The sequence below is a fragment of the Eubalaena glacialis genome, chromosome X (assembly GCF_028564815.1).
Source record: "Eubalaena glacialis isolate mEubGla1 chromosome X, mEubGla1.1.hap2.+ XY, whole genome shotgun sequence".
In the NCBI taxonomy this organism is placed as follows: Eukaryota; Metazoa; Chordata; class Mammalia; order Artiodactyla; family Balaenidae; genus Eubalaena; species Eubalaena glacialis.
The window spans coordinates 47025177-47036006 of NC_083736.1; the positions used below are offsets into that span (position 1 = coordinate 47025177).

The following is a 10830-nucleotide window of genomic DNA, read 5'->3' on the forward strand; positions in this document are numbered from 1 at the left end:
AATCCTTTCTTAAAAAATGACCATTAAAAACCAGTATGACATCCCCTTGCTGAGAAAGCTTGAACGTATTTTTATTGCCTTAGATGAGAAATAGGATGGCAGACATATGCATAGGAGAGTGGATACATCTTAAAAGCATAGTTCTCAGTTAAAATATTTGAATGTAAGAAAAATTTATGTACTATGATGCTTCCAGCCACGATGAATTAACAGGAATCCGATGTGCTCTGCCACCTAAATATCTATAAACCAAAAAAGTTATAAAGCTTTACGTCGTGGCTCCACGAGCCACGCAGGACGTTAATACCCAAGATAAGGGAAATTAAAAAGGCGATCCCCAGGATTGCCCAATTCCCCCCAACTTCTTGCCTGGATAGAGTTTACAGGCTGCGGCACAGGGAGATTGAACACAAACAGAGGTGAATAAGTGAAGGAGACAGGGCTGAGAATTCCAAGAGGCCAATGTGACTAGAATATTCTGGGAGTAATGGAGGGGAGAGAGCTGCACAGAGAGGTAGCCCTGGAGAGCTGCAGAGGTTTCCCATCTGGGTGCAGTGTATGAGAAAAGGGCAGTGGTGGTAGCTGACTTCCATTTTCTGGAGTGAGTAGTTGTGTGGATCATGGTGCCATTTACTGAGATTGTGAAGATGGGAGTTTTAAAAACAAGAGAGATGGGGGACGTGAGTGTGTGGGAGGGGTGGATATAGCAATACCACAGTGAGACAGACTCACTGTGAGGAGCCCTTGAAACATCCAAGTGGAGATGTCAAGTAGACGAATGAATATATGGATTTGGATCTCAAAGGTGAAGTTCGAACTGGGGTTGTAGATTTAGGAGTTGTAAGCATATTAGCATATATAGTTATAAAGCATCTAGCATATAGAGAGGCTGGTATAAAAAAGAATACAATAGAAGTTCTCATCATAAAAAATTGTAACTATGTGTGATGACGGATGTTAACTGGACTTATTGTGGTGATCATTTCACAGTATATACAAATATTGAATCATGATGTTGTACACCCGAAACTAATATAATGTTATATGTCAATTATATCTCAATTAAAAAAAAGAAAAAGAAAACATAAGAATAAAAAATAAAATAAAGCGAATATAAAAGTCCACTACGGATTTTGTAAGAAAAGCACAGTTTCAAAATGAGATGGGAACATAGCATTTTCTATTAGCATATAGCGGTTTGTCAAGGCTTTCGCTTCTAAGGTCTGGTCACGTCCCACAGAAACGTGTTGCACAGGAAGGGCTGAGAGACACAAGCAGCTGACAGGGAAGGTTGCTATGCAACAGCTGAGGAAAGCCATCCAGACAGGCAGAATTGATGTTGGTCACTGGAGAGTAAAAGCTCTGGTCCTATCAATAGCTTCCATTCAGACACAGGGGTGGACAGCCTGGAGAGGCTGATATAAAAACGAATATAAAAGTCCACTATGTTTTTTTGTAAAAAAAAAAAAAATAGAAGTGCAATTGGAGATGGGAACATAGCATTTTCTCCAGTCATTCTGGAAGCGCAGCAGCATGTGTGTCCTTAGGTAGGACCCCAGTAAGTTCTCCTTTTGCTTCACATTTTGCATATTGAGAAACCGGGCTCAGAGATGCCCAGTGACCCGAGCGGGCTTTCACACAGCTAGCGACAGACTGGCCCAACACTCTGTCCCCGGAATTCGGAAGTCCAGCCCAGCTTCTATCCACAAGACCACAGCTGCCCCAGGCCCCAGCCATGGAAGGAACCAGGCCAAACATTTACTCTGAATCAGGGCTTGCCATGGCTCAGACACACAAGTGCCTGATTGTCCTGGCCGCTCCAGTGGGCACCAGGAAGGCCTCAGGGGCAGCGTGTTTGTGCCACTCACAGCGAAGAGGCCTGACAGTCGGAGCAGGGAGTGGATCCCAAGGAGCAATTCTCACACCTGGATGGACCCACACAGAGCAGGCAAGGGGTGGGCCTGGGGCTCCTACCTGTTCCCCCCGGAATGCAGAGCGTGAGCTTAGGTCTCAGAGAACAGAAACCTGGCTTGTTGGGACAGATGTTGACAGGGCAGGGGAGGTGGGGTGGATCTGCTGCTCAAACTGAAGAAGGGAGGGTGCCTCAGTCCCCGGGGCCAGTGCTAGCGGAACATGCATTTTTGGAGTCAGCGAGACCCCGGCCCAAATTCTGCATTTTCAACTTACTGGCTCTGTGGCCTTGTCTAGTTCGTGCGATGTGTCTGTCTGTGCCTCAGCTTCCTGATCTGTAAAATGGGGATGCTGACATCCACCTCCCAGGGCTGCTGTGAGAGGAAGATAATGCCCAGCACAGCTCAGGCTGTGACACACAAGCTGCATGAAGAGTGGCTGGGGAAGCAGATGTTCCCAGTGTGTCTGGGGGCCCTAGAGATGGATAGTGGAGGGGAACACAAAGGGAACTGGTGTCCTCTCGCCATTTCCATTTCTCTTGTTGCAGTTGCAGACTGGGCTAGCGACCTCTGTATTGGTGACCTAGGGGTCACGCTGGGGAAGCAGGGCTCAATGTATTCCAGACCACACTGGAGGAGCTTAGAGGCAAGGGGGAGGGCAGGGCTGAGAAGCATTGTGCAAAAGTGGGGGGACTGAGGGTATATGATGGATGGGTTGGAACCGCAGTACAGGGTGTGAGTGCCCGCGCCTGCGATCGGGGGCGCGGAGGCGGAGGTGGGGAACGGTGGGGGGAATCTGGCGGGAAGGAGAAAACGCCCCCCACCCCGCCCACCCACTGGCGGAATCGCATGCGCACTGGGGACCTGGTGGGAAAGGCTTTTGTTGGGAAAGCGGGCCGGCTGGAGGGGTCCGCGCATGCGCAGGCTGCCCAGCCGCGCAGCGAGGGGGGCGGTGCGCGGAGAAAAGGGGCGGGGTGGTCGGAGCTGCTGTGCTGGCAGCAGTAGGCGAGGGCGCGGCTGCGGGGTTCCTGGTGCTGAGGACGGACGCCATTGGAGCCCCAGGGAAGGTAAGGATCCAGCCCCAGACAGGACCGGGAGAGAGCGAGTGGAACGAGGGTACGCTGTGCCCTCCCCATCCCCAATCCCCCGCCCCCGGATCTGAACAAAGCCCGAGCACGCAGAACCTGAACCCCGTTAGACCCGCGGTCTAGATAGGAGCCGCCCCCCTCCACCGCCACCAGACGCAGGCTCCCCGATCCGAGCCCTACTTGCACCGGAGCCCACCATCCGAACCCCTTTAACAGACCCGTGTGCTCCGTGCTGAGCTTCCTTAGAGCGGAGGCCCCACCTCCACCCCAACCACTCTGAGATCAATCCAGTGGAACTGAACGTTTTGCCCCCTTCCTGGAGTTGCAGTCCTGGCCTCTGAGACCTCCAGCACTTCAGTTCGAGCCTCACCTAGTCCGAAGACCCCCCACCCCATCCACCTTGAGCGCTCCTGTATGAGCCCAACCTAGACCTGAATCAGCTGAATCCCCCCCACCGGCACTTAAGAGGGTCCCTGGGATTCATTTTCCCAGAGCTTCCAGCGGTCCCCGTTTGTCTGAGCCCTCTCATGTCATCTCCTCCCCACCGTCCTGGCCCCCTGCTCCAGGCATTAAATTCAGGCGCTTTATTTCTCCCTCTCTCAACGCATCTCCTATGGGACTCTTTGGACCCAAGCCCGCCAGTGCACCCCCTGTTCAAATCCAGCCGCTGGGCCGGGGAGCCTGCCTGTCCTAAACTCCCCTTTCAGTGTAGGGTCTCCTCCGACCTCCTCTATCCTTCTCTTAGGGCTCTGTCTCTGAGGGAATCTACCCCAGCAGCCCTCACTCCCCCACCCACCCCGACCTTATACTGCCTGGTAACCTGATGATTGCAACCCCCCACTTCCTGAGAGATCCGGCCTCCTGCTGGGTCCCGCCCCCTCCCCCTGAAGAGCCCTCCCCGTCCCTCTCAGGCTGAGCTCTCTTCTCCTTGGGACCCCCAGCATGGCTGAGGGAAGCTACCGCAAAGAATCTGAAGTGTACAACGTTGAAGACATGGACGAGGGTAGTGATGAAGTCGGGGAGGAAGACATGGTTGAAGGCAACGACTATGAAGAATTTGGTGCTTTTGGAGGCTACGGAGCCCTCACCAGCTTTGACATCCGTATCCTCAGAGCCTTTGGGAGCTTGGGTCCAGGCTTTCGCATCTTAGCGGTGAGGCCCCTTGTCGGCCACCTGCTAGCCCTGGGCCTTCCCTCCTGCGACGTCAGGGAGGATGGGAGGAGGGGGTGGGTGAAGGCTGGAGTTGAATGGGGAAGGACTGCCCACATTCACCAAACCTTCCCTGTCCTGCTGGGAGAAGGGGGGTTTGGGAGGGTCTGGGGGCTGGTCGGGGGCTGGCCAGCACAGGGCGAGTGTGTGCAGCTGTCTGCCTTGCCCTCCCCTCCCTGGTCTTGCAGAATGAGCCCTGGGAACTTGAAAACCCTATGCTGGCCAGGACTCTGCTGGAGGCATTTCGGATGGATCCAGAAACACTTGCCAACGAGCCAGCTGCCCGTGCTGCCAACGTAGCCCAGGCCACCTCCTCTAACCAAGCTGCTCGGGCCGCTGCTGCTGCTGCCCGTGCCACCTACCATCAGGTGGTCACTAACCACTCAGTGGCCACAGACCAGGGCTCAGGAGGCGATACCCAGCCCATGACATCCGCTGCCGAGGCTCAGGCAGCCACCCTTGAGACAAGCCTTGCTTCTCCGCACAGCTCCCAGATGCTAGTCAAGAGCGAGATGGCCACCCCCGGGGCTCCAGCAAGGTCCACGCAGCCCCAGACATCCTCCCGGGCCCAGGAGGCTGCTGCCGAGGGCCCTAGTACGGCCTGTGCTTTCTCCCAGGCCCCGCGTGCCAGTGAGATGGATGCCACCCGGCCCAAAACAGCCTTCCTGGGTCAGAACGATGTCTTTGATTTCACCCAGCCGGCAGGTGTCAGTGGCATGGCCTTCCCACGCCCCAAGAGACCTGCCCCGGCCCAAGAGGCTGCCACAGAGGGCCCCAGTGCTGCCTCCGGGGGGCCCCAGGCAGCCTCTGCCGGGGAGGGGGCAGCCACCCGGCCCAAGACGACCAAGTCTGGGAAGGCTCTCGCCAAGACTCGGTGGGTGGAGCCTCAGAATGTTGTGGCAGCAGCTGCTGCCAAGGCCAAGATGGCCACGAGCATCCCTGAGCCTGAGGGTGCAGCTGCCACCTCTCAGCAGAGTGCGGAGCCCTGGGCCAGGATGGGAGGCAAGAGGACAAAGAAGGTGAGACCTCCCTGCTGTCTCCAACCCCCCTTGCTCCCCTGCTTTCTCTGCCCTCTCCTCTCTCTGCCTCCTCCTCTCCCTCCCCGCATCCCTTCCCCTCCCCTCCCCTCCCCTCCCCTCCCCTCCCCTCCCCTCCCCTCCCCTCCCCTCCCCTCCCCTCCCCTCCCCTCCCCTCCCCTCCCCTCCCCTCTCCTTCCCTCCCCTCTTCTCTCAGCTTGTGCATGTTTCTCCAAGACAGGTTAACTAGCATGTTTTCACTCCACGTAGTCCCTACCCTCGGGCCTGGAGGGAGAAGCGGTTGGCTCAGTGCCTGGCACTTAGTAAGCACTCGGCACGTGTCATCCGCTGTTCCTACTACCCTTACCTCCAAGTACCTGCTCTGGTTAAGATGTGTGCCAGGTGCTTTTGCACAGGTAGCCTGATAGCCCTGAGTCTCTCCTCTGTCTAATGGTACAGTCCAAGCACCTGGATGACGAATATGAGAGCAGCGAGGAGGAGAGAGAGCCTCCTGCGGTCCCACCGACCTGGAGGGCATCGCAGCCCCCACTGACGACTGTGCGGCCTCAGATGGGCCCTCGGCCCCCCATGGCCCTGAGGTCCCAGGTACCCTCAAGGCACGTTCTGTGCTTGCCACCCCGCAATGTGACCCTTCTGCAAGAGAGGGTAAGAAGCCTGCCCTTCCCCCATCTCGCTCCTCCCCTCCCTTGCGGGCCTGTTCTTTGAGGTCGCCCATGCCTTGGTCTCCCCGTGTGCTCCCTCCTTCTCCAGGCAAATAAGTTGGTGAAATATCTGATGATTAAAGACTACAAGAAGATCCCCATCAAGCGCTCAGGTGGGCAACCTGTGCCCCCTCCCTGAGCTCTGCCCTTCCCCCCTCCCACAACCCTGCCCTGTGGGCCTCCCATCAGATGCCCGCACACACACATCAGGCCTGGCTGATGGCTCCATTTGCACGGTGTGGGGTCCTGAGTGTGCTCCCTTCAGCAGGCCTGGCAGAAAGGCTGCAGCTCTGTGGCCCCTGCTCAGCCTCGGTGCTTTGCCCACCCCTCCCCTCCTGCAGACATGCTGAAGGATGTCATCCGAGAATACGACGAACATTTCCCTGAGATCATTGAACGAGCAACGTACACTCTGGAAAAGGTGGGTGCGGGGCCGGGGGCAGCTCTGTGGAGCAGGAGCCGCAGGGAACCCTTGCCCCCTGCATCCCCTCGAGGCCCAAGGGCAGGACTACGTGCTCTGGAAGGTAGCCCTCCCTGGCCTCTCCACCTGGGAGCTTCCTCTGCCTGCCTCCTTCCCTCCTTCTTGCCCTTCGTGCTCTCTGAGTGTCTGGGGTGGTCTCCTGAGGTGGATCCCATTGTCTCAGCCAGTGTCAGTGCTCCCACAGGGCACTTCCTCTGCGGCCTCTCTTCTTCCTCCTCCCCCAGGGCTCGGGGCTCCCCGCCAAGGAAAAGTTCTAACGGGGAATTGAGTGACTGCCTGCAGGACACCCAGCATGGATGTTTGATCTCACACTCTGTTTTCTCCCCCATGTAGAAGTTTGGGATCCACCTGAAGGAAATCGACAAGGAAGAACACCTCTACATTCTTGTCTGCACACGGGATTCGTCAGCCCGCCTCCTGGGAAAGTGAGAGAGCACAGGAGGGTGGTGGCCTTCCTTGGTGGTGCCTCCCCCCTCCTCTCAGAGAAACGGGAAAGTGGGGTTGGGGGGCCTAGCACGGCTCCCACCCAGAGTTAGCAGTGCTGAGCAGTTAAGGGCTGGCAGGGGCAGTAGCCTGGGCCGAGGATTTGCTGCTCTCCGGGTTTCGCCCCTGCCCACCCTTCCCCACCCCCATCTTCCTAGGAAAGCAAGCTTCTTGGTTGCCTCTCCCCGCTAAGGTCCTGGCCAGGGCTCGGCAGAGTGGGCCTCGGGAGGGCGACGGGGGTGTGGGGGGGCTCTCCAGCGGAGTCGTGCTCCCGACGCAATGCGCAAAGGGCAGGGAAGGTCTGGATGTGCCTCTGGACACAGGGTTGCCAATCGTTTGCTCCCTGCCTAACCCCATCCTCGTCAGAGCTCTGGGAGGTGGTGTTAGCATCCCCACTTGATGGATGAAGGGACTCGGTCTCAGGCCGAGGAATGAATTGTCTGGACCAGGTAGCGCAAGCCATACAGAGTGGGAGGAACTGCCCTGTAGCCCAGCAATCTGGGAGAGGCTAGTTGAGTGAGCCGGCTGTGTTCCCCCCGGGCAAATGGCTGCTGGACAGGATCCCTCTTTCTACACTTTCAGGACCAAGGACACTCCCAGGCTGAGTCTCCTCTTGGTGATTCTGGGCGTCATCTTCATGAACGGCAACCGTGCCAGCGAGGGTGAGTGGCTGGACCTGCAGCTGGGGGGTTGCCCACCGTCTCACCTCCGTGTGCTAAACTCTTGTACCTCATCTCCCCTCGCAGCTGTCCTCTGGGAGGCACTACGCAAGATGGGACTGCGCCCCGGGTATGATTGGGGTCTCTCGGCTCCCACTCCTCAGTGTGTCCTTGGGCACAAGAGGCCCTGGGATTGCAGTGGCCTAGTGGTCTCTGCGGGGCGTGGCGTCCTGGACTAGGTAGAGCGCAAAGGGTCCCACCAGGGTGCGTGGGGAAACGGTCCTGAACTCTGAGCACCCCCTCTGCTCCGTGTGCCTTCTCTGTTCCCAGATGAGAACTAAGAGAAACCATCGGACCTGGGGGCTCCGTCGAACCCCTCCCTGGGGCATCGCTGACAAGTGGCCGTCTGGCCTCTGCTGCCGGCCCAGGCATCCATGGGGACACCCCACAGGCTGGGAAGCTCTCAGTCCTGCTGGGAGCGCTCCCGCCCACCCCGGGCACTGCCACTGTCTCTAGTCATGCGTTCCTTTCCTTGCACTCAGGGTGAGGCACCCATTCCTGGGCGATCTGAGGAAACTCATTACAGAGGACTTTGTGAAGCAGAAGTGAGTATCGACTGAGTTCACTTTGCCTCCCACTCAGGCCTTCCTCGTGTGCTGCTCTGGCTGAGGAAGCCATTCCCCAGCTCATGTCTTAACACCAGAGGGATGGGTGTCTGGTGTGAGAGTGGGGTGGGGGGGAATGTGAGTGTTGGGGGGAGGGCCATTCCAGGGAGGCTTGGGGAAAGGGAGCAACACATGCTGACTGCGAGCACCGGGTGGGGTGGTACAGCCCCCATCTCGTTCAGCACCTGCCCTCTAGGCAGTGTCCCCGGCTTTACACCTCAGGAGCCTGGGGCTCAGAGAGTGGAAGCCTGACATGGCCCCGGCTGGGATAAGGCCCATTTGGGCCTGGAGCCCAGCCCCGCTGACCTTCTAGCCCAGGCCCACCCCATCCTCGGTGCTTGGAGATCTCGTGTGCCCTCACACAGGCCCGTATGCATGTTCACCACCAACACCCCCCACCACACACACACACACACACACACACACACACACACACACACACACAGAGATGGTCGAGAGTATGCATGGAGTCCACTGCTCTTGGTTGACTGTTTCTTCCCGTACAGTCATTTTCTAGGGTGGACTGTCCCAGGGTTCAGCCAGGCCACGGATGAGCCCCATGGTGGGGTGTGCTCAGAGCAGGGGGCCTGAAGAAATGGCTCCTCTGTTTACAACACACCCAACAGGAACCTGGGTTATTGTGACAAGGGGCACAAAACTCGTGGCCTTCCTATGAACAAATACCCTACACGTGCCCCCTGCCCCTCCACATGGCTGCTGGGCAGGACCAGTGGCCTAAGGGTGTGAGCACCTCAGTTTTGGAGGCGGAAACCCCTGGGAGCGAGCGTGGGAGCGAGGCAAGGGCTGCGGGGCCAGGGCAGGCCTCCTGCGGCAGCCAAGCTGCAGCCTCGGGGCTGGGAGGGGGCCACCTGGGAGCCACTGGTGCAGCAACAGGTCTGCCTGGCTGGAAGCAGAAGTTTATTTTCCTCTCTCACGCAGGTACCTGGAATACAAGAAGATCCCCAATAGCAGCCCACCCGAGTATGAGTTCCTCTGGGGCCTGCGCGCCCGCCACGAGACCAGCAAGATGAGGGTGCTGAGATTCATCGCCCAGGTAAGGCAGAGCCTCTGTTCTGGCTGGAGTTTCCCATACCTCGTTGGTTCGCTGAGGCCCAGAAAGGTTCCTAAGTCACTGACACAAGTTCACAGACGTAGTGAGTGGATGGGGCGAAATCCCAGGTCTGGCACAGAACAATGGGAGCCCGATTCCAGTCGTGTGGGTTTCTATCATGATTTTGCAAAGCGCTCAGGAGGGCGTATGGCAGGAAGCAGGTGCCGAGCGAGGTGGGGTAGCTGTTCCGACGGCTGCTGTTCTTCCACCGCAGTATCAGAACCGAGACCCCCGGGAATGGAGAGCTCATTTCTTGGAGGCTGTGGATGATGCTTTCAAGACGATGGATGTGGATATGGCTGAGGAACATGCCAGGGCCCAGATGAGGGCCCAGATGAACATCGGGGAGGAAGCTCTGATTGGACGGTGGAGCTGGGACGACATACAGGTCGAACTCCTGACCTGGGATGAGGACGGAGATTTTGGCGACGCCTGGTCCAGAATCCCCTTCGCTTTCTGGGCCAGATACCATCAGTACATTCTGAATAGCAACCGTGCCAACAGGAGAGGCACCTGGAGGGCTGGCATCAGCAGTGGCACCAATGGTGCGGCCAGCACCAGCATGCTCGATGGCCCCAGCACCAGCTCCACCATCCGGACCAGAAACGCCGCCAGAACCAGTGCCAGCTTCTTCTCCTGGATTCAGTAAGATTGGAGGTCATTAGATGAGACTCTGAAGGATGGGGTGTGGAGGGGCTGGGAGGAGTCAGGGGAAGGCCTGGGGTGTCGCGGGGGAACGAGGAGAGCCTGACAGGACACTCAGTTTGTCCTTCCTATCCCTCACGGTTCACCTGTATTGACCCTTGTGTTCTGGCCTTTGTGTCTCCCGGTTCCAGGCAGCGCTGAGGAGCTGCAGCAGTCCCCCGCCGAGCCAGAGTGCCTCCTCTGCCCCCTCCCCGACAGAGCACTCTAGGCAGCTTCTCCCCGTCCATGGAAGATGGCATGCCAGATGACGCGCTCTCTGCCCTTCCTGCTTTCCTGTGTGCTTTTTGTCGTGCTGTCGTGTTTTGGGTATCAGTGTTGCATTAAAGTTGCAAAATCAGTCGGACGTCTTCTCCTTTTCCTGGGCAGGTGTGGCTCTGAGTGGCCCCTGGTCAGGCCCTCTGAGACAGGTGGGGGCCGCCTCTCCCTAAAAGGCAGGCGGGTGTGGCTGGGTCAGCCACTGGGAGGCGCGGAGATGCCAGCTGAGTGTGGAGGCCAAGAGTTTCCAGGGGCTCCGGTCCACACAGTTTCATGATTTCCTACACTGTGTGGCCCCAGTTAAATGCCAGTGGGGGTCCTCAGGAGAAGGGGTGGGGTGGAGGGCCGTGAGCTGGTGCCACCGTCCCTCCCACCAAGGGACGGGGTCCACAGACATCCCCTAGGACCCACCTCCGCCCCATCTCTGGAGGCGCTGTCCTGGAATCCTTCCCTCATCCTCCACACCATTTCAGGACCTCCTCCCTCAGACCGAGTCTTAAGGACAATGAGGTAGGCCTCACAGTGG

General features: G+C 57.8%; 1 protein-coding gene and 1 non-coding gene across 4 annotated transcripts; both read left to right on the plus strand.

Moving 5' to 3' along the window:
- The first annotated feature begins 2888 nt into the window (after positions 1–2888).
- On the plus strand, positions 2889–10386 carry LOC133082192 (melanoma-associated antigen D4). Of its 3 annotated transcripts, none has more exons than XM_061178681.1 (13): positions 2889–2977; positions 3910–4150; positions 4396–5226; positions 5683–5889; positions 5995–6058; positions 6287–6366; positions 6760–6851; positions 7492–7571; positions 7656–7698; positions 8111–8173; positions 9173–9287; positions 9559–9989; positions 10181–10386. In XM_061178681.1, the coding sequence occupies exons 2-13, from the start codon at positions 3941–3943 to the stop codon at positions 10188–10190; spliced, it is 2226 nt and encodes a 741-aa protein (XP_061034664.1). In that variant the 5' UTR covers positions 2889–2977; positions 3910–3940; the 3' UTR covers positions 10191–10386. The 3 variants fall into 3 exon arrangements, with proteins under 3 accessions (XP_061034664.1, XP_061034665.1, XP_061034662.1); XM_061178682.1 differs by having other exon boundaries at positions 3940–4150; positions 9559–10001; XM_061178679.1 differs by having other exon boundaries at positions 3940–4150.
- Positions 8798–8926, plus strand: LOC133082813 (small nucleolar RNA SNORA11). Its single transcript, XR_009699030.1, has one exon. It is a non-coding gene; the product is annotated as a small nucleolar RNA SNORA11 (small nucleolar RNA).
- Positions 10387–10830: the final 444 nt, after the last annotated feature.

Excerpts from the sequence above, each read along its gene's own strand:
- LOC133082192 (XM_061178681.1), top strand. The coding sequence starts at position 3,941 with ATGGCTGAGGGAAGCTACCGCAAAGAATCTGAAGTGTACAACGTTGAA. Across the intron at positions 4,151-4,395 it reads CAGGCTTTCGCATCTTAGCG|AATGAGCCCTGGGAACTTGA; the intron begins GTGAGGCCCCTT and ends CTGGTCTTGCAG. Across the intron at positions 6,852-7,491 it reads TCAGCCCGCCTCCTGGGAAA|GACCAAGGACACTCCCAGGC; the intron begins GTGAGAGAGCAC and ends CTACACTTTCAG.